Genomic DNA, 22,500 nt, shown 5'->3' with positions numbered 1-22,500 from the left:
GAAAAACAGTGCAAGGTATGATGAACCAAGTCATATTGAAATGCAAGGAGGCTGAAGAGAGATTTATTCCAACAATAAAGGAAAAAAGCAGAAGGGAATATAATAACCCATGGTTTAATAGACAGTGTCAGGAAGCAAAGGTGAGAAGCAGGAGGGAGTGGAGGAAGTACAGAAGACAAAGGACAGAGGACAACAGGATTAGATGTAACAGAGCTAGGAATGATTACATTAACATATGACGAGTGTCGGAAAGAAATTATGAGAATGATATTGCAGTCAAAGCGAAAAAGCAACCAAAATTACTACATAGCCATATAAGAAGGAAGATGTCGGTAAATGACCAAGTGACAAGACTGAGGAAAACAGAAGGGGCATATACAGAAAGCGACAAGGAAATCTGCGAGGTACTGAATGCAAAATTCCATGGAGTGTTCACAACCGAGCCTGAGCAGCTCCCATTGTTAGAAGAGATTACCCAAGATGAAAGACTATCAGATACAGAGGTGACAGCAGAGGATGTAATGAAACAGTTGACAACACTGGATGCAAATAAAGCTGTTGGACCAGACAAAGTATCACCGTGGATACTTAAAGAGGCAGCGCAGGCTCTCAGCGTGCCTCTGGCAATGATCTTTAATGAGTCACTTATGTCGGGAGAATTGCCCAGTTGCTGGAAGGAGGCAAATGTCGTACCGATTTTCAAAAAAGGTGATAGGGAGGAGGCACTTAACTACAGACCCGTATCACTGACAAGCATCCCCTGCAAAATACTTGAAAGAATAATTAGGCTAAGACTTGTTGAGCACCTGGAGAGCATTGGGTTTGTAAACAAGCACCAACATGGGTTCTGGACAGGGAAATCATGCCTAACAAACCTTTTAGAATTCTATGATAAAGTAACAAGGATAAGGCAGGACAGAGAAGGCTGGGCAGACTGCATATTTCTTGACTGCCAAAAGGCCTTTGATACGGTACCGCACATGAGACTGCTATACAAACTTGAGAGGCAGGCAGGAGTAAGCGGAAAGGCCCTAGTATGGGTGAAGAACTACCTAACAGGAAGGAGCCAGAGGGTAATGGTAAGGGGCGAAAAGTCGGACTGGCGAACAGTGACAAGTGGAGTACCTCAAGGATCGGTGCTGGGACCAATCCTCTTTCTAATTTACGTAAATGATATGTTTACAGGAGTAGAATCATACATGTCAATGTTTGCGGATGACGCGAAATTAATGAGAAGAGTTGTGACAGATGAGGATTGTAGGATCCTCCAAGAGGACTTAAACAGGCTGCAGAGATGGTCAGGGAAATGGCTACTGGAGTTTAACACCAGTAAATGTAAAGTTATGGAAATGGGATCAGGTGACAGGAGACCAAAGGGACAGTACACAATGAAGGGGAACAGCCTACCTGTAACGATTCGAGAAAGAGACCTGGGAGTGGATGTGACACCTAATCTAACTCTTGAGGCACATATAAATAGGATAACGACAGCAGCGTACTCTACACTGGCGAAAATTAGAACTTCATTCAGAAACCTAAATGAGGAGGCTTTTAGGGCGCTTTACACTGCCTACATGAGACCCGTCTTAGAGTATGCCGCGCCATCATGGAGCCCCCACCTGAAGAAACACATAAAGAAACTGGAGAAGGTTCAGAGGTTTGCGACGAGGCTTGTCCCAGAGTTACGAGGGATGGGATATGAAGAGCGGCTGAAGGAACTGAACCTTACGACACTAGAGAAAAGAAGGGAGAGAGGAGATATGATAGGGACATATAAAATACTCAGAGGAATTGACAAAGTGGAAATAGATGAAATGTTCACACGTAATAATAACAGAACGAGGGGACATGGGTGGAAACTGGAAACTCAGATGAGTCACAGAGATGTTAGGAAGTTTTCTTTTAGCGTAAGAGTAGTGGAAAAATGGAATGCACTTGGGGAACAGGTTGTGGAAGCAAATACTATTCATACTTTTAAAACTAGGTATGATAGGGAAATGGGACAGGAGTCATTGCTGTAAACAACCGATAGCTAGAAAGGCGGGATCCAAGAGTCAATGCTCGATCCTGCAAGCACAAATAGGTGAGTACACACACACACACACACACACACACACACACACACACACACACACACACACACACACACACACACACACACACACACACACACAGAACGATGGGGCCTCGTAGCCTGGTGGATAGCGCGCAGGACTCGTAATTCTGTGGCGCGGGTTCTATTCCCGCACGAGGCAGAAACAAATGGGCAAAGTTTCATTCACCCTGAATGCCCCTGTTACCTAGCAGTAAATAGGTACCTGGGAGTTAGTCAGCTGTCACGGGCTGCTTCCTGGGGTGTGTGTGTGGTGTGAAAAAAAAAAAAAAAAGTAGTTAGTAAACAGTTGATTGACAGTTGAGAGGCGGGCCGAAAGAGCAAAGCTCAACCCCCGTAAAAACACAACTAGTAAACACACAAAGTAAGTAATGCAAAGTAAATGCAAAGTAATGAAACTAGGCAGTGGAAATAGGAGGCCAGACACAGGATACAGAATAGGAGATGAAGTACTTAATGAAACGAACAGAGAGAAAGATCTAGGAGTTGATATCACACCAAACCTGTCTCCTGAAGCCCACATAAAGAGAATAACGTCTGCGGCATATGCGAGGCTGGCTAACATCAGAACAGCGTTCAGGAACCTGTGTAAGGAATCATTCAGAATCTTGTACACCACATATGTAAGACCAATCCTGGAGTATGCGGCCCCAGCATGGAGCCCGTACCTTGTCAAGCACAAGACGAAGCGGGAAAATGTCCAAAGGTATGCCACTAGACTAGTCCCAGAACTAAGAGGCATGAGTTACGAGGAAAGGCTGCGGGAAATGCACCTTACGACACTGGAAGACAGAAGAGTAAGGGGAGACATGATCACAACCTACAAAATCCTCAGACGAATCGACCGGGTAAACAAGGATAAACTTTTCAACAATGGTGGGACGCGAACAAGGGAACACAGGTGGAAACTGAGTACCCACATGAGCCACAGAGACGTTAGAAGGAACTTTTTCAGTGTCAGAGTAGTTAACGGATGGAATGCATTAGGCAGTGATGTGGTGCAGGCTGACTCCATACACAGTTTTAAATGTAGATATGATAGAGCCCAGTAGGCTCAGGAACCTGTACACCAGTTGATTGACAGTTGAGAGGCGGGACCAAAGAGCCAAAGCTCAACCCCCGCAAGCCCAAATAGGTGAGTACACAAATAGGTGAGTACACACACACACACTCACTCACACACACACACACACACACACACACACACACACACACACACACACACACACACACACACACACACACACACACACACACACACACACACATACACACACACACACACACACACACACACACACACTGTGTGAGGGGTGAGGTCTCAGATTGGCGAGACGTCACAAGTGGAGTCCCGCAGGGGTCAGTCCTTGGACCTATACTGTTTCTGGTATATGTAAATGATCTCCCAGAGGGTATAGATTCGTTCCTCTCAATGTTTGCCGACGATGCAAAAATTATGAGGAGGATTGAAACAGAGGATGATAGTAGGAGGCTACAAGATGACCTGGATAGACTGAGTGAATGGTCCAACAAATGGCTGTTGAAGTTCAACCCGAGTAAATGCAAAGTAATGAAACTAGGAAGTGGAAACAGGAGGCCAGGCACAGGATACAGAATAGGAGATGAAGTACTTAATGAAACAGACAGAGAGAAAGATCTAGGAGTTGATATCACACCAAACCTGTCTCCTGAAGCCCACATAAAGAGAATAACGTCTGCGGCATATGCGAGGCTGGCTAACATCAGAACGGCGTTCAGGAACCTGTGTAAGGAATCATTCAGAATCTTGTACACCACATATGTAAGACCAATCCTGGAGTATGCGGCCCCAGCATGGAGCCCGTACCTTGTCAAGCACAAGACGAAGCTGGAAAAAGTCCAAAGGTATGCTACTAGACTAGTCCCAGAACTAAGAGGCATGAGTTATGAGGAAAGGCTGCGGGAAATGCACCTCACGACACTGGAAGACAGAAGAGTAAGGGGGGACATGATCACAACCTACAAAATCCTCAGGGGAATCGACCGGGTAAACAAGGACGAACTTTTCAACACTGGTGGGACGCGAACAAGGGGACACAGGTGGAAGCTGAGTACCCAAATGAGCCACAGAGACGTTAGAAAGAACTTTTTCAGTGTCAGAGTAGTTAGCAAATGGAATGCATTAGGAAGTGATGTGGTGGAGGCTGACTCCATTCACAGTTTCAAATGTAGATATGATAGAGCCCAATAGGCTCAGGAATCTGTACACCAGTTGATTGACGGTTGAGAGGCGGGACCAAAGAGCCAGAGCTCAACCCCCGCAAGCACAATTAGGTGAGTACAATTAGGTGAGTACACACACAAAGGGCGTGGAGGAACTTCCGGAATAACAGAACACCAGAAAGCAGAGATACCAGAGATACCAGAGAACCAGGAATGAGTATGTCAGGGTGAGAAGAGAAGCAGAGAAAAGTTATGAAAATGATATAGCAAACAAAGCCAAGACCGAACCAAAGCTACTCCACAGTCACATCAGAAGGAAAACAACAGTGAAAGAACAGGTAGTGAAACTTAGAACAGGCGAGGACAGGTATACAGAGAATGACAAAGAGGTGTGTGAGGAACTCCACAAGAGGTTCCAAGAGGTCTTCACAACAGAACAAGGAGAGGTCACTGTGCTAGGAGAAAGGGAAGTAAACCAGGTGGCCTTGGAAGAGTTTGAAATTACGAGAGAGGAGGTCAAGAGACACCTGCTGGACCTGGATGTTAGAAAGGCTGTTGGTCCAGATGGGATCTCGCCATGGGTACTGAAAGAGTGTGCAGAGGCACTTTGCTTGCTACTCTCCATAGTGTATAGTAGGTCACTGGAGACGGGAGACCTACCAGAAATATGGAAGACGGCGAATGTGGTCCCAATATACAAAAAGGGCGACATGCAAGAGGCACTGAATTACAGGCCAGTGTCCTTGACTTGTATACCATGCAAGGTGATGGTGAAGATCGTAAGAAAAACCTGGTAACACATCTGGAGAGAAGGGACTTCGTGACAAATCGACAACATGGGTTCAGGGAGGGTAAATCTTGCCTGACTGGCTTAATAAAATTCTATGACCAGGTAACACAGATTAAGCAAGAAAGAGAGGGCTGTGCGGACAGCATTTTCTTGGATTGTCGGAAATCCTTTGACACAGTACCGCATAAGAGGCTGGTACATAAGCTGGAGAGACAGGCAGGTGTAGCTGGTAAGGTGGTCCAGTGGATAAGAGAGTACCTAAGCAATAGGAAGCAGAGAGTTACGGTGAGGGGTGAGACCCCCGATTGGCGTGAAGTCACCAGTGGAGTCCTACAGGGCTCTACTCGGTCCTATCTTGTTTCTGATATATGTAAATGATCTCCCGGAGGGTATAGATTCATTTCTCTCAATGTTTGCGGACGATGCCAAAATTATGAGAAGGATTAAGACAGAAGAGGACTGTTTGAGGCTTCAAGAAGACCTAGACAAACTGCAGGAATGGTCGAACAAGTGGTTGTTAGAGTTTAACCCAACCAAATGTAATATAATGAAGATAGGTGCAGGAAGCAGGAGGCCAAATACAAGGTATTATCTGGGAGAGGAAATTCTTCAGGAGTCAGAGAAAGAAAAAGACTTGGGAGTTGATATCACGCCAGACCTGTCTCCTGCAGCACATATCAAGTGGATAACATCAGCGGCATATGCCAGGCTGGCCAACATACGAACGACATTCAGAAATTTGTGTAAAGAATCATTCAGAACTTTGTATACCACATATGTCAGGCCAATCCTGAAGTATGTAGCCCCAGCATGGAATCCATATCTAGTCAAGGATAAGACTAAACTGGAAAAGGTTCAAAGATTTGCCACCAGACTAGTACCCGAGCTGAGAGGTATGAGCTACGAGGAGAGACTACGGGAATTAAACCTCACTTCGCTGGAAGACAGAAGAGTTAGGCGGGGACATGATCACCACATTCAAGATTCTCAATGGAATTGATAGGGTAGATAAAGACAGGCTATTTAACACAAGGGGAACACGCACAAGGGGACACAGGTGGAAACTGAGCGCCCAAATGAGCCACAGAGATATTAGAAAGAACTTTTTTAGTGTCAGAGTGGTTGACAAATGGAATGCATTAGGAAGTGATGTGGTGGAGGCTGACTCCATACACAGTTTCAAGTGTAGATATGATAGAGCCCAATAGGCTCAGGAATCTGTACACCTGTTGATTGACGGTTGAGAGGCGGGACCAAAGAGCCAGAGCTCAACCCCCGCAAACACAACTAGGTGAGTACACACACACACACACACACAGGGATCCAAGAGTCAATGCTCGATCCTGCAAGCACAAATAGGTGAGTACACACACACATACACACACACACACAGGAAGCAGCCGGTAGCAGCTGTCAAACTCCCAGGTACCTAATTACTGCTAGGTGAACAGATGCATCAGGCTGAAAGAAACTCTGCTTATTTGTTTCTGCCATTGCCAGGGCTCGAACACGGGATTGCCTGGGATTACGAGTCCAGAGTGCTATCCACTCAGCCACAGGCCCCTACAGGTTCCTTTAAGGTGTTCTGGTTCCTGAACACCTTAAAGGAACCTATAGAGCCTATTGGGCTCTATCGTATCTACACTTAACCTATAGAGCCTATTGGGCTCTATCGTATCTACACTTAACCTATAGAGCCTATTGGGCTCTATCGTATCTACACTTAAAACTGTGTATGGAGTCAGCCTCCACCACATCACTTCTTAATGCATTCCATTTATTAGCTACTCTGGCACTAAAAATATTCCTTCTGATGTCTGTATGGCTCATTTAGGCACTCAATTTCCACCTGTGTCCGCTAGTACGTATGCCCAGTGATGCCGTTGATAATCTTGTATGTGGTTATCATGTCCTCCCCTAACTCTCCTGTCTTTCAGTGATGTGAGGTTTAATTCCCTTAGTCTCTCCTCGTAGCTCACGCCCCCTCAGTTCGAACACTAGTCTGTGGGCAAACCTCTGAACCCTCTCCAATTTAAATTTATGCTTCACTAGATATGGACTCCATGCTGGAGCCACATACTCCATGATTGGTCTGACATATGTGGTACACAAAGTTCTGAATGATTCCTTACACAAGTTTCTGAATGTCGTTCTTATGTTAGCCAGCCTGGCATATGCCGCTGATGTTATCCTCTTGATATGTGCTGCAGGAGACAGGTCTGGCGTGATATAAACCCCCAAATCTTTTTCTTTCTCTGACTCCTGAAAAATTTCCTCTCCCAGATAATACCTTGTATTTGGCCTCAGGCTCCCTACACCTATCTTCAGCCCCACACCCACAGTTCTCCCCACCCCACACCCACAGTGTTCCCCGCCCCACACCCACAGTGCTCCCCGCCCCACACCCACAGTGCTCCCCGCCCCACACCCACAGTGCTCCCCGCCCCACACCCACAGTGCTTCCCGCCCCACACCCACAGTGTTCCCCGCCCCACACCCACAGTGATCCCCGCCCCACACCCACAGTGCTCCCCGCCCCACACCCACAGTGTTCCCCGCCCCACACCCACAGTGCTCCCCGCCCCACACCCACAGTGTTCCCCGCCCCACACCCACAGTGCTCCCCGCCCCACACCCACAATGCTTCCCGCCCCACACCCACAGTGCTTCCCGCCCCACACCCACAGTGTTCCCCGCCCCACACCCACAGTGCTCCCCGCCCCACACCCACAGTGTTCCCCGCCCCACACCCACAGTGCTCCCCGCCCCACACCCACAGTGCTCCCCGCCCCACACCCACAGTGTTCCCCACCCCACACCCACAGTGCTCCCCGCCCCACACCCACAGTGCTCCCCGTCCCACACCCACAGTGCTCCCCGCCCCACACCCACAGTGTTCCCCACCCCACACTCACAGTGTTCCCCGCCCCACACCCACAGTGCTCCCCGCCCCACACCCACAGTGTTCCCCGCCCCACGCCCACAGTGTTCCCCGCACCACACCCACAGTGTTTCTCGCCCCACACCCACAGTGTTCCCCACACCCACAGTGTTCCCCGCCCCACACCCACAGTGTTCCCCGCCCCACACCCACAGTGTTCCCCGCCCCACACCCACAGGGCTTCCCGCCCCACACCCACAGTGTTCCCCGCCCCACACCCACAGTGCTCCCCGCCCCACACCCACAGTGTTCCCCGCCCCACACCCACAGTGCTCCCCGCCCCATACCCACAGTTCTCCCCACCCCACATCCACAGTGTTCCCCGCCCCACACCCACAGTGCTCCCCGCCCCACACCCACAGTGCTTCCCGCCCCACACCCACAGTGTTCCCCGCCCCACACCCACAGTGTTCCCCGCCCCACACCCACAGTGCTCCCCGCCCCACACCCACAGTGCTCCCCGCCCCACACCCACAGTGCTCCCCGCCCCACACCCACAGTGTTCCCCGCCCCACACCCACAGTGTTCCCCGCCCCACACCCACAGTGCTCCCCGCCCCACACCCACAGTGCTCCCCGCCCCACACCCACAGTGCTCCCCGCCCCATACCCACAGTTCTCCCCACCCCACATCCACAGTGTTCCCCGCCCCACACCCACAGTGCTATACCCGCCCCACACCCACAGTGCTTCCCGCCCCACACCCACAGTGTTCCCCGCCCCACACCCACAGTGTTCCCCGCCCCACACCCACAGTGTTCCCCGCCCCACACCCACAGTGTTCCCCGCCCCACACCCACAGTGCTCCCCGCCCCACACCCACAGTGCTCCCCGCCCCACACCCACAGTGCTCCCCGCCCCACACCCACAGTGTTCCCCGCCCCACACCCACAGTGTTCCCCGCCCCACACCCACAGTGCTCCCCGCCCCACACCCACAGTGCTCCCCGCCCCACACCCACAGTGCTCCCCGCCTCATACCCACAGTTCTCCCCACCCCACATCCACAGTGTTCCCCGTCCCACACCCACAGTGCTATCCCCGCCCCACACCCACAGTGCTTCCCGCCCCACACCCACAGTGTTCCCCGCCCCACACCCACAGTGTTCCCCGCCCCACACCCACAGTGCTCCCCGCCCCACACCCACAGTGCTCCCCGCCCCACACCCACAGTGCTCCCCGCCCCACACCCACAGTGTTCCCCGCCCCACACCCACAGTGCTCCCCGCCCCACACCCACAGTGCTCCCCGCCCCACACCCACAGTGCTCCCCGCCCCACACCCACAGTGTTCCCCGCCCCACACCCACAGTGCTCCTTCCCCACACCCACAGTGTTCCCCGCCCGACACCCACAGTGCTCCCCACTCCACACCCACAGTGCTCCCCGCCCCACACCCACAGTGCTCCCCGCCCCACACCCACAGTGCTCCCCGCCCCACACCCACAGTGCTTCCCGCCCCACACCCACAGTGTTCCCCGCCCTACACCCACAGTGCTCCCCGCCCCACACCCACAGTGCTCCCCGCCCCACACCCACAGTGCTCCCCGCCCCACACCCACAGTGCTCCCTGCCCCACACCCACAGTGCTCCCCGCCCCACACCCACAGCGTTCCCCACACCACACCCACAGTGTTCCCCGCCCCACACCCACAGTGCTCCCCGCCCCACACCCACAGCGCTCCCCGCCCCACACCCACAGTGTTCCCCGCCCCACACCCACAGTGTTCCCCGCCCCACACCCACAGTGCTCCCCGCCCCACACCCACAGTGCTCCCAACACCACACACCCACAGTGTTCCCCGCCCCACACCCACAGTGTTCCCCGCCCCACACCCACAGTGCTCCCAACACCACACACCCACAGTGTTCCCCGCCCCACACCCACAGTGTTCCCCGCCCCACACCCACAGTGTTCCCCACCCCACACCCACAGTGCTCCCCGCCCCACACCCACAGTGCTCCCCGCCCCACACCCACAGTGTTCCCCGCCCCACACCCACAGTGTTCCCCGCCCTACACCCACAGTGCTCCCCGCCCCACACCCACAGTGCTCCCCGCCCCACACCCACAGTGCTCCCCGCCCCACACCCACAGTGCTCCCCGCCCCACACCCACAGTGTTCCCCGCCCCACACCCACAGTGCTCCCAACACCACACACCCACAGTGTTCCCCGCCCCACACCCACAGTGCTCCCCGCCCCACACCCACAGTGCTTCCCGCCCCACACCCACAGTGTTCCCCGCCCCACACCCACAGTGTTCCCCACCCCACACCCACAGTGCTCCCAACACCACACACCCACAGTGTTCCCCGCCCCACACCCACAGTGTTCCCCGCCCCACACCCACAGTGCTTCCCGCCCCACACCCACAGTGCTCCCCGCCCCACACCCACAGTGCTCCCAACACCACACACCCACAGTGCTCCCCGCCCCACACCCACAGTGTTCCCCGCCCCACACCCACAGTGCTCCCCGCCCCACACCCACAATGCTCCCAACACCACACACCCACAGTGCTCCCCGCCCCACACCCACAGTGCTCCCCGCCCCACACCCACAGTGCTCCCCGCCCCACACCCACAGTGCTCCCAACACCACACACCCACAGTGCTCCCCGCCCCACACCCACAGTGTTCCCCACACCACACCCACAGTGCTCCCCGCCCCACACCCACAGTGCTTCCCGCCCCACACCCACAGTGCTTCCCGCCCCACACCCACAGTGTTCCCCGCCCCACACCCACAGTGTTCCCCGCCCCACACCCACAGTGCTCCCTCCCCACACCCACAGTGTTCCCCGCCCCACACCCACAGTGTTCCCCGCCCCACACCCACAGTGTTCCCCACCCCACACCCACAATGCTCCCCGCCCCACACCCACAGTGTTCCCCACACCACACCCACAGTGCTCCCCGCCCCACACCCACAGTGCTTCCCGCCCCACACCCACAGTGCTTCCCGCCCAACACCCATAGTACTCCCCGCCCCACACCCACGGTGTTCCCTACACCACACCCACAGTGCTCCCCACCCCACACCCACAGTGCTTCCCGCCCCACACCCACAGTGCTCCCCACCCCACACCCACAGTGCTTCCCGCCCCACACCCACAGTGCTCCCCACCCCACACCCACAGTGCTTCCCGCCCCACACCCACAGTGCTCCCCGCCCCACACCTACAGTGCTTCCCGCCCCACACCCACAGTACTCCCCGCCCCACACCCACAGTGCTTCCCGCCCCACACCCACAGTGCTTCCCGCCCCACACCCACAGTGTTCCCCGCCCCACACCCACAGTGCTCCCCGCCCCACACCCACAGTGTTCCCCACACCACACCCACAGTGCTCCCCGCCCCACACCCACAGTGCTTCCCGCCCCACACCCACAGTGCTCCCAACACCACACCCACAGTACTCCCCGCCCCACACCCACAGTGCTTCCCGCCCCACACCCACAGTGCTCCCAACACCACACACCCACAGTGTTCCCCACACCACACCCACAGTGCTCCCCGCCCCACACCCACAGTGCTCCCCGCCCCACACCCACAGTGCTCCCCGCCCCACACCCACAGTGCTCCCAACACCACACACCCACAGTGCTCCCCGCCCCACACCCACAGTGCTCCCCGCACCACACCCACAGTGCTCCCAACACCACACACCCACAGTGCTCCCCGCCCCACACCCACAGTGCTCCCCGCACCACACCCACAGTGCTCCCAACACCACACACCCACAGTGCTCCCCGCACCACACCCACAGTGCTCCCCGCCCCACACCCACAGTGCTCCCAACACCACACACCCACAGTGCTCCCCGCCCCACACCCACAGTGCTCCCAACACCACACACCCACAGTGTTCCCAACACCACACCCACAGTGCTCCCAACACCACACACCCACAGTGCTCCCAACACCACACACCCACAGTGTTCCCCGCCCCACACCCACAGTGCTCCCAACACCACACACCCACAGTGCTCCCCGCCCCACACCCACAGTGCTCCCAACACCACACACCCACAGTGCTCCCCGCCCCACACCCACAGTGCTCCCAACACCACACACCCACAGTGCTCCCAACACCACACACCCAGTGCTCCCCGCCCCACACCCACAGTGCTCCCAACACCACACCCACAGTGCTCCCAACACCACACACCCACAGTGATCTCACTTGGCCTCTTGTTGTGCTCTGCGACGTTCACTGTCCTGCCTCTTGAGTGACAGCTGCCGCTCAAGCGCCTCCTTGCCCAACTTCTCCTCAAGCTGCATCTTGATGTCCTCCAAGTCTGCACACAAGAAACAAATAATGGTGCTGAGGAACTGCACATGTAAATACATAAAATACCAAAATATATTTCATAGATAAGCTATCGTCAAAGTTATTTTTTATCTTTTTTGTTTTTTTTGAGATATATACAAGAGTTGTTACATTCTTGTACAGCCACTAGTACGCGTAGCGTTTCGGGCAAGTCCTTAATCCTATGGTCCCTGGAATACGATCCCCTGCCGCGAAGAATCGTTTTTTCATCCAAGTACACATTTTACTGTTGCGTTAAACAGAGGCTACAGTTAAGGAATTGCGCCCAGTAAATCCTCCCCGGCCAGGATACGAACCCATGACATAGCGCTCGCGGAACGCCAGGCGAGTGTCTTACCACTACACCACGGAGACTGCTTAATAAAACCATTGAGACCCGACGGTAGCGGACTCTAATGCTTCTTTCTTAACAACAATATTTCCCAGAGAAATCCATCCAACCTATTCTAAATTAAGCCTAACTATACACCAAATTTTACTATAAACATACATATATTAATTAGCATATTATAAAGCACCTATTTATAATTAACAGTGTTAAAATTTATGATTGCGTCTTCGAGGTTGGTCGCTGCTTGGTCAAGTTCACCCCCATGACGAGTGGGTCGCTGCTTGGTCAAGTTCACCCCCATGACGAGTGGGTCGCTGCTTGGTCAAGTTCACCCCCATGACGAGTGGGTCGCTGCTTGGTCAAGTACTCCCCCATGACGAGTGGGTCGCTGCTTGGTCAAGTTCACCCCCATGACGAGTGGGTCGCTGCTTGGTCAAGTTCACCCCCATGACGAGTGGGTCGCTGCTTGGTCAAGTACTCCCCCATGACGAGTGGGTCGCTGCTTGGTCAAGTACTCCCCCATGACGAGTGGGTCGCTGCTTGGTCAAGTACTCCCCCATGACGAGTGGGTCGCTGCTTGGTCAAGTACACCCCCATGACGAGTGGGTCGCTGCTTGGTCAAGTACTCCCCCATGACGAGTGGGTCGCTGCTTGGTCAAGTACTCCCCCATGACGAGTGGGTCGCTGCTTGGTCAAGTACTCCCCCATGACGAGTGGGTCGCTGCTTGGTCAAGTACACCCCCATGACGAGTGGGTCGCTGCTTGGTCAAGTACACCCCATGACGAGTGGGTCGCTGCTTGGTCAAGTACACCCCCATGACGAGTGGGTCGCTGCTTGGTCAAGTACTCCCCCATGACGAGTGGGTCGCTGCTTGGTCAAGTACACCCCCATGACGAGTGGGTCGCTGCTTGGTCAAGTACTCCCCCATGACGAGTGGGTCGCTGCTTGGTCAAGTACATCCCCATGACGAGTGGTTCGCTGCTTGGTCAAGTACACCCCCATGACGAGTGGGTCGCTGCTTGGTCAAGTACACCCCATGACGAGTGGGTCGCTGCTTGGTCAAGTACTCCCCCATGACGAGTGGGTCGCTGCTTGGTCAAGTACATCCCCATGACGAGTGGGTCGCTGCTTGGTCAAGTACTCCCCCATGACGAGTGGGTCGCTGCTTGGTCAAGTACATCCCCATGACGAGTGGTTCGCTGCTTGGTCAAGTACACCCCCATGACGAGTGGGTCGCTGCTTGGTCAAGTTCACCCCCATGACGAGTGGGTCGCTGCTTGGTCAAGTACACCCCCATGACGAGTGGGTCGCTGCTTGGTCAAGTACACCCCATGACGAGTGGGTCGCTGCTTGGTCAAGTGCTCCCCCATGACGAGTGGGTCGCTGCTTGGTCAAGTACACCCCCATGACGAGTGGGTCGCTGCTTGGTCAAGTACACCCCCATGACGAGTGGGTCGCTGCTTGGTCAAGTGCTCCCCCATGACGAGTGGGTCGCTGCTTGGTCAAGTTCACCCCATGACGAGTTGGTCGCTGCTTGGTCAAGTGCTCCCCCATGACGAGTGGGTCGCTGCTTGGTCAAGTACTCCCCCATGACGAGTGGGTCGCTGCTTGGTCAAGTGCTCCCCCATGACGAGTGGGTCGCTGCTTGGTCAAGTACATCCCCATGACGAGTGGGTCGCTGCTTGGTCAAGTGCTCCCCCATGACGAGTGGGTCGCTGCTTGGTCAAGTGCTCCCCCATGACGAGTGGGTCGCTGCTTGGTTAAGTACTCCCCCATGACGAGTGGGTCGCTGCTTGGTTAAGTACTCCCCCATGACGAGTGGGTCGCTGCTTGGTCAAGTTCACCCCATGACGAGTGGGTCGCTGCTTGGTCAAGTACATCCCCATGACGAGTGGGTCGCTGCTTGGTCAAGTACACCCCCATGACGAGTGGGTCGCTGCTTGGTCAAGTACACCCCCATGACGAGTGGGTCGCTGCTTGGTCAAGTACACCCCCATGACGAGTGGGTCGCTGCTTGGTTAAGTACTCCCCCATGACGAGTGGGTCGCTGCTTGGTTAAGTACTCCCCCATGACGAGTGGGTCGCTGCTTGGTCAAGTTCACCCCCATGACGAGTGGGTCGCTGCTTGGTCAAGTACATCCCCATGACGAGTGGGTCGCTGCTTGGTCAAGTACATCCCCATGACGAGTGGGTCGCTGCTTGGTTAAGTACTTCCCCATGACGAGTGGGTCGCTGCTTGGTCAAGTTCACCCCCATGACGAGTGGGTCGCTGCTTGGTCAAGTACTCCCCCATGACGAGTGGGTCGCTGCTTGGTCAAGTACACCCCCATGACGAGTGGGTCGCTGCTTGGTCAAGTACACCCCCATGACGAGTGGGTCGCTGCTTGGTCAAGTACTCCCCCATGACGAGTGGGTCGCTGCTTGGTCAAGTACTCCCCCATGACGAGTGGGTCGCTGCTTGGTCAAGTACACCCCATGACGAGTGGGTCGCTTCTTGGTCAAGTACTCCCCCATGACGAGTGGATCGCTGCTTGGTCAAGTACTCCCCCATGACGAGTGGGTCGCTGCTTGGTCAAGTACTCCCCCATGACGAGTGGGTCGCTGCTTGGTCAAGTACACCCCATGACGAGTGGGTCGCTGCTTGGTCAAGTACACCCCCATGACGAGTGGGTCGCTGCTTGGTCAAGTACACCCCATGACGAGTGGGTCGCTGCTTGGTCAAGTACACCCCCATGACGAGTGGGTCGCTGCTTGGTCAAGTACACCCCCATGACGAGTGGGTCGCTGCTTGGTCAAGTACACCCCCATGACGAGTGGGTCGCTGCTTGGTTAAGTACTCCCCCATGACGAGTGGGTCGCTGCTTGGTCAAGTACACCCCCATGACGAGTGGGTCGCTGCTTGGTCAAGTACACCCCCATGACGAGTGGGTCGCTGCTTGGTCAAGTACATCCCCATGACGAGTGGGTCGCTGCTTGGTCAAGTGCTCCCCCATGACGAGTGGGTCGCTGCTTGGTCAAGTACACCCCCATGACGAGTGGGTCGCTGCTTGGTTAAGTACTCCCCCATGACGAGTGGGTAGCTGCTTGGTCAAGTTCACCCCCATGACGAGTGGGTCGCTGCTTGGTCAAGTACACCCCCATGACGAGTGGGTCGCTGCTTGGTCAAGTACACCCCCATGACGAGTGGGTCGCTGCTTGGTCAAGTACACCCCCATGACGAGTGGGTCGCTGCTTGGTCAAGTACACCCCCCCCCCTTCACCATGTCAAGAACAGAATGTTACAATCATCACGATTTGAAGAACAGGATGTTCCAGCCTTCACTTTATGAAGAACATTGTGTTCCAACCGTCAAGGCGTCAAGAACATGTATGTACAGTTGTTGGGTATCAAGAACAGCATGTTACAATCCTCACGATTTGCAGAACAGGATGTTAAAACCACTCAGGTATCAAGAACAGGATTTTGCATCGCTCCCATTGCCATGAACAGGATGTTAAATTCCTCCTGATGTCAATGACAGGATGTTAAAACCCTCCTGATGTCAATGACAGGATGTTAAAACCCTCCTGATGTCAATGACAGGATGTTAAAACCCTCCTGATATCAATGACAGGATGTTAAAACCCTCCTGATATCAATGACAGGATGTTAAAACCCTCCTGATATCAATGACAGGATGTTAAAACCCTCCTGATATCAATGACAGGATGTTAAAACCCTCCTGATATCAATGACAGGATGCTAAAACCCTCCTGATATCAATGACAGGATGTTAAAACCCTCCTGATATCAATGACAGGATGTTAAAACCCTCCTGATATCAATGACAGGATGTTAAAACCCTCCTGATATCAATGACAGGATGTTAAAACCCTCCTGATATCAATGACAGGATGTTAAAACCCTCCTGATATCAATGACAGGATGTTAAAACCCTCCTGATATCAATGACAGGATGTTAAAACCCTCCTGATATCAATGACAGGATGTTAAAACCCTCCTGATATCAATGACAGGATGTTAAAACCCTCCTGATATCAATGACAGGATGTTAAAACCCTCCTGATATCAATGACAGGATGTTACAAAAATTAGGGTGTCAAGAACCGGATGTTATAATCATTAGGGTTTCAGGAACATGATGTCACATTCTTTAGGGTGTCAAGAATGGAATGTAACACCCTTTACTGTCGTACTTGTAACAGTATGTTACAACACTCAGGGCGTCAAGAACAGTATGTTGCAACACTCAGGGCGTCAAGAACAGTGTATTGCAACACTCAGGGCTTCAAGAACAGTATGTTACAACACTCAGGGCGTCAAGAACAGTGTCATACAACTCTCAGGGCGTCAAGAACAGTATGTTACAACACTCAGGGCGTCAAGAACAGTAGGTTACAACACTCAGAACGTCAAGAACAGTATGATACAACACTCAGGGCGTCAGGAACAGTGTATTGCAACACTCAGGGCGTCAAGAACAGTATGTTACAACACTCAGAACGTCAAGAACAGTATGATACAACACTCAGGGCGTCAAGAACAGTGTATTGCAACACTCAGGGCGTCAAGAACAGTATGTTACAACACTCAGAACGTCAAGAACAGCATGATACAACACTCAGGGCGTCAAGAACAGTGTATTGCAACACTCAGGGCGTCAAGAACAGTGTGTTACAACACTCAGGGCGTCAAGAACAGTGTATTGCAACACTCAGAGCGTCAAGAACAGTGTGTTGCAACACTCAGGGCGTCAGGAACAGTGTGACACAACACTCAGGACACCCTCTCACCAGTGATCTACACCCCCTCACGAGTGATCTACACCCCCTCACCAGTGATCTACACCCCCTCACCAGTGATCTACACCCCCTCACCAGTGATCTACACCCTCTCACCAGTGATCTACACCCCCTCACCAGTGATCTACACCCCCTCACCAGTGATCTACACCCCCTCACCAGTGATCTACACCCCTTCACCAGTGATCTACACCCTCTCACCAGTGATCTACACCCCTTCACCAGTGATCTACACCCCCTCACCAGTGATCTACACCCTCTCACCAGTGATCTACACCCCTTCACCAGTGATCTACACCCCCTCACCAGTGATCTACACCCCCTCACCAGTGATCTACACCCCCTCACCAGTGATCTACACCCCCTCACCAGTGATCTACACCCTCTCACCAGTGATCTACACCCCCTCACCAATGATCTACACCCCTCCCTCACCAGTGATCTACACCCCCTCACCAGTGATCTACACCCTCTCACCAGTGATCTACACCCCCTCACCAGTGATCTACACCCTCTCACCAGTGATCTACACCCCCTCACCAGTGATCTACACCCCCTCACCAGTGATCTACACCCCTCCCTCACCAGTGATCTACACCCCCTCACCAGTGATCTACACCCCCTCACCAGTGATCTACACCCCCTCACCAGTGATTTACACCCTCTCACCAGTGATCTACACCCCCTCACCAGTGATCTACACCCTCTCACCAGTGATCTACACCCTCTCACCAGTGATCTACACCCCCTCACCAGTGATCTACACCCCCTCACCAGTGATCTACACCCTCTCACCAGTGATCAACACCCTCTCACCAGTGATCAACACCCTCTCACCAGTGATCAACACCCTCTCACCAGTGATCTACACCCCTCCCTCACCAGTGATCTACACCCCCTCACCAGTGATCTACACCCTCTCACCAGTGATCAACACCCTCTCACCAGTGATCAACACCCTCTCACCAGTGATCTACACCACTCCCTCACCAGTGATCTACACCCCCTCACCAGTGATCTACACCCTCTCACCAGTGATCTACACCCCCTCACCAGTGATCTACACCCTCTCACCAGTGATCTACACCCCCTCACCAGTGATCTACACCCTCTCACCAGTGATCTACACCCCCTCACCAGTGATCTACACCCCTTCACCAGTGATCTACACCCCCTCACCAGTGATCTACACCCTCTCACCAGTGATCTACACCCCCTAACCAGTGATCTACACCCCCTCACCAGTAATCTACACCCCCTCACCAGTGATCTACACCCCCTCACCAGTGATCTACACCCTCTCACCAGTGATCTACACCCTCTCACCAGTGATCTACACCCCTCCCTCACCAGTGATCTACTCCCCCTCACCAGTGATCTACACCCCTCCCTCACCAGTGATCTACACCCACTCACCAGTGATCTACACCCCCTCACCAGTGATCTACACCCCCTCACCAGTGATCAACACCCTCTCACCAGTGATCTACACCCCCTCACCAGTGATTTACACCCTCTCACCAGTGATCTACACCCTCTCACCAGTGATCTACACCCCCTCACCAGTGATCTACACCCCCTCACCAGTGATTTACACCCTCTCACCAGTGATCTACACCCCCTCACCAGTGATCTACACCCTCTCACCAGTGATCTACACCCCCTCACCAGTGATCTACACCCTCTCACCAGTGATCTACACCCCCTCACCAGTGATCTACACCCCCTCACCAGTGATCTACACCCTCTCACCAGTGATCAACACCCTCTCACCAGTGATCAACACCCTCTCACCAGTGATCAACACCCTCTCACCAGTGATCTACACCCCTCCCTCACCAGTGATCTACACCCCCTCACCAGTGATCTACACCCTCTCACCAGTGATCAACACCCTCTCACCAGTGATCAACACCCTCTCACCAGTGATCTACACCCCTCCCTCACCAGTGATCTACACCCCCTCATCAGTGATCTACACCCTCTCACCAGTGATCTACACCCCCTCACCAGTGATCTACACCCTCTCACCAGTGATCTACACCCCCTCACCAGTGATCTACACCCTCTCACCAGTGATCTACACCCCCTCACCAGTGATCTACACCCCTTCACCAGTGATCTACACCCCCTCACCAGTGATCTACACCCTCTCACCAGTGATCTACACCCCCTCACCAGTGATCTACACCCCCTCACCAGTGATCTACACCCCCTCACCAGTGATCTACACCCCCTCACCAGTGATCTACACCCTCTCACCAGTGATCTACACCCTCTCACCAGTGATCTACACCCCTCCCTCACCAGTGATCTACTCCCCCTCACCAGTGATCTACACCCCTCCCTCACCAGTGATCTACACCCACTCACCAGTGATCTACACCCCCTCACCAGTGATCTACACCCCCTCACCAGTGATCTACACCCTCTCACCAGTGATCTACACCCCCTCACCAGTGATCTACACCCTCTCACCAGTGATCTACACCCTCTCACCAGTGATCTACACCCCTCCCTCACCAGTGATCTACTCCCCCTCACCAGTGATCTACACCCCTCCCTCACCAGTGATCTACACCCACTCACCAGTGATCTACACCCCCTCACCAGTGATCTACACCCCCTCACCAGTGATCTACACCCTCTCACCAGTGATCTACACCCCCTCACCAGTGATCTACACCCTCTCACCAGTGATCTACACCCCCTCACCAGTGATCTACACCCTCTCACCAGTGATCTACACCCTCTCGCCAGTGATCTACACCCCTTCACCAGTGATCTACACCCCCTCACCAGTGATCTACTCCCCCTCACCAGTGATCTACACCCCCTCACCAGTGATCTACACCCTCTCACCAGTGATCTACACCCCCTCATCAGTGATCTACACCCTCTCACCAGTGATCTACACCCCCTCACCAGTGATCTACACCCCCTCACCAGTGATCTACACCCCCTCACCAGTGATCTACTCCCCCTCACCAGTGATCTACACCCCCTCACCAGTGATCTACACCCTCTCACCAGTGATCTACACCCCCTCACCAGTGATCTACACCCTCTCACCAGTGATCTACACCCTCTCACCAGTGATCTACACCCCTTCACCAGTGATCTACACCCCCTCACCAGTGATCTACTCCCCCTCACCAGTGATCTACACCCCCTCACCAGTGATCTACACCCCCTCACCAGTGATCTACACCCCTCCCTCACCAGTGATCTACACCCCCTCACCAGTGATCTACACCCTCTCACCAGTGATCTACACCCCTCCCTCACCAGTGATCTACACCCTCTCACCAGTGATCTACACCCTCTCACCAGTGATCTACACCCCCTCACCAGTGATCTACACCCCCTCACCAGTGATCTACACCCCCTCACCAGTGATCTACACCCTCTCACCAGTGATCTACACCCCTCCCTCACCAGTGATCTACACCCCCTCACCAGTGATCTACACCCCCTCACCAGTGATCTACACCCCCTCACCAGTGATCTACACCCCCTCACCAGTGATCTACACCCCTCCCTCACCAGTGATCTACACCCCCTCACCAGTGATCTACACCCCTCCCTCACCAGTGATCTACACCCCCTCACCAGTGATCTACACCCTCTCACCAGTGATCTACACCCCTCCCTCACCAGTGATCTACACCCTCTCACCAGTGATCTACACCCCTCCCTCACCAGTGATCTACACCCTCTCACCAGTGATCTACACCCTCTCACCAGTGATCTACACCCCCTCACCAGTGATCTACACCCCCTCACCAGTGATCTACACCCCCTCACCAGTGATCTACACCCTCTCACCAGTGATCTACACCCCTCCCTCACCAGTGATCTACACCCCCTCACCAGTGATCTACACCCCCTCACCAGTGATCTACACCCCCTCACCAGTGATCTACACCCTCTCACCAGTGATCTACACCCCTCCCTCACCAGTGATCTACACCCCCTCACCAGTGATCTACACCCCCTCACCAGTGATCTACACCCCCTCACCAGTGATCTACACCCCCTCACCAGTGATCTACACCCCCTCACCAGTGATCTACACCCTCTCACCAGTGATCTACACCCCCTCACCAGTGATCTACACCCCCTCACCAGTGATCTACACCCTCTCACCAGTGATCTACACCCCTCCCTCACCAGTGATCTACACCCCCTCACCAGTGATCTACACCCCCTCACCAGTGATCTACACCCCCTCACCAGTGATCTACACCCCCTCACCAGTGATCTACACCCCCTCACCAGTGATCTACACCCCCTCACCAGTGATCTACACCCCCTCACCAGTGATCTACACCCCCTCACCAGTGATCTACACCCCCTCACCAGTGATCTACACCCCCTCACCAGTGATCTACACCCCCTCACCAGTGATCTACACCCTCTCACCAGTGATCTACACCCCCTCACCAGTGATCTACACCCCTTCACCAGTGATCTACACCCCCTCACCAGTGATCTACACCTCTCCCTCACCAGTGAGAGGTAGGGGGATGAAAGACCTTACACACACACCTTCCAGTGTTTCATCTTCCTCCTCCTTCTCTGACAGGTACTGGAGCAAGAACTCCTGGAAGGCGCCCTTCTTCTCCAGCAGCTCGCCGTAGGTGCCCTGCTCCGTGACCTCGCCCTTCCTCAGCACCACGATCTTGTCCACTTGCGGCAGGAAGGCCACGCCGTGGGTCACCAGGATCCTCGTCTACACGGAGATAACACAACATAAGAACATAAGAACAAAGGTAACTGCAGAAGGCCTATTGGCCCATACGAGGCAGCTCGAACATTATCTGTAACTAGCTGACATGTAACTATAAGGTGTAAAGGATGGATGAAATTGTTTATGTAATAATCTAAGATGAGGTCTGACCAAGACCTTTTCTGCCCTCTGTAATGCTTTTTGCGCCTCCGGCGGCAACAATTAAAAAAATGGAGATAACATTTGACTCATTAACA

At 54.0% G+C, this 22,500-nt stretch overlaps 1 protein-coding gene across 1 annotated transcript in view; it reads right to left on the bottom strand.

Moving 5' to 3' along the window:
- Window positions 1-22,500, bottom strand: part of LOC123772628 (multidrug resistance-associated protein 1) — a 208,421-nt gene that overhangs the window by 64,039 nt on the left and 121,882 nt on the right. Inside the window, exons 17-18 of the mRNA XM_069303618.1 lie at window positions 22,063-22,246; window positions 12,230-12,344 (exon numbers count right to left, since the gene is read on the bottom strand). Coding sequence (XP_069159719.1) covers window positions 12,230-12,344; window positions 22,063-22,246 — 299 coding nt within the window. The remainder of the gene's footprint in view (window positions 1-12,229; window positions 12,345-22,062; window positions 22,247-22,500) is intronic.

The sequence above is a fragment of the Procambarus clarkii genome, chromosome 50 (genome assembly GCF_040958095.1).
Source record: "Procambarus clarkii isolate CNS0578487 chromosome 50, FALCON_Pclarkii_2.0, whole genome shotgun sequence".
Classification (NCBI taxonomy): Eukaryota; Metazoa; Arthropoda; class Malacostraca; order Decapoda; family Cambaridae; genus Procambarus; species Procambarus clarkii.
Note: the sequence above shows the minus strand (reverse complement) of the source record. Positions and strands in the feature narration are given on the sequence as shown.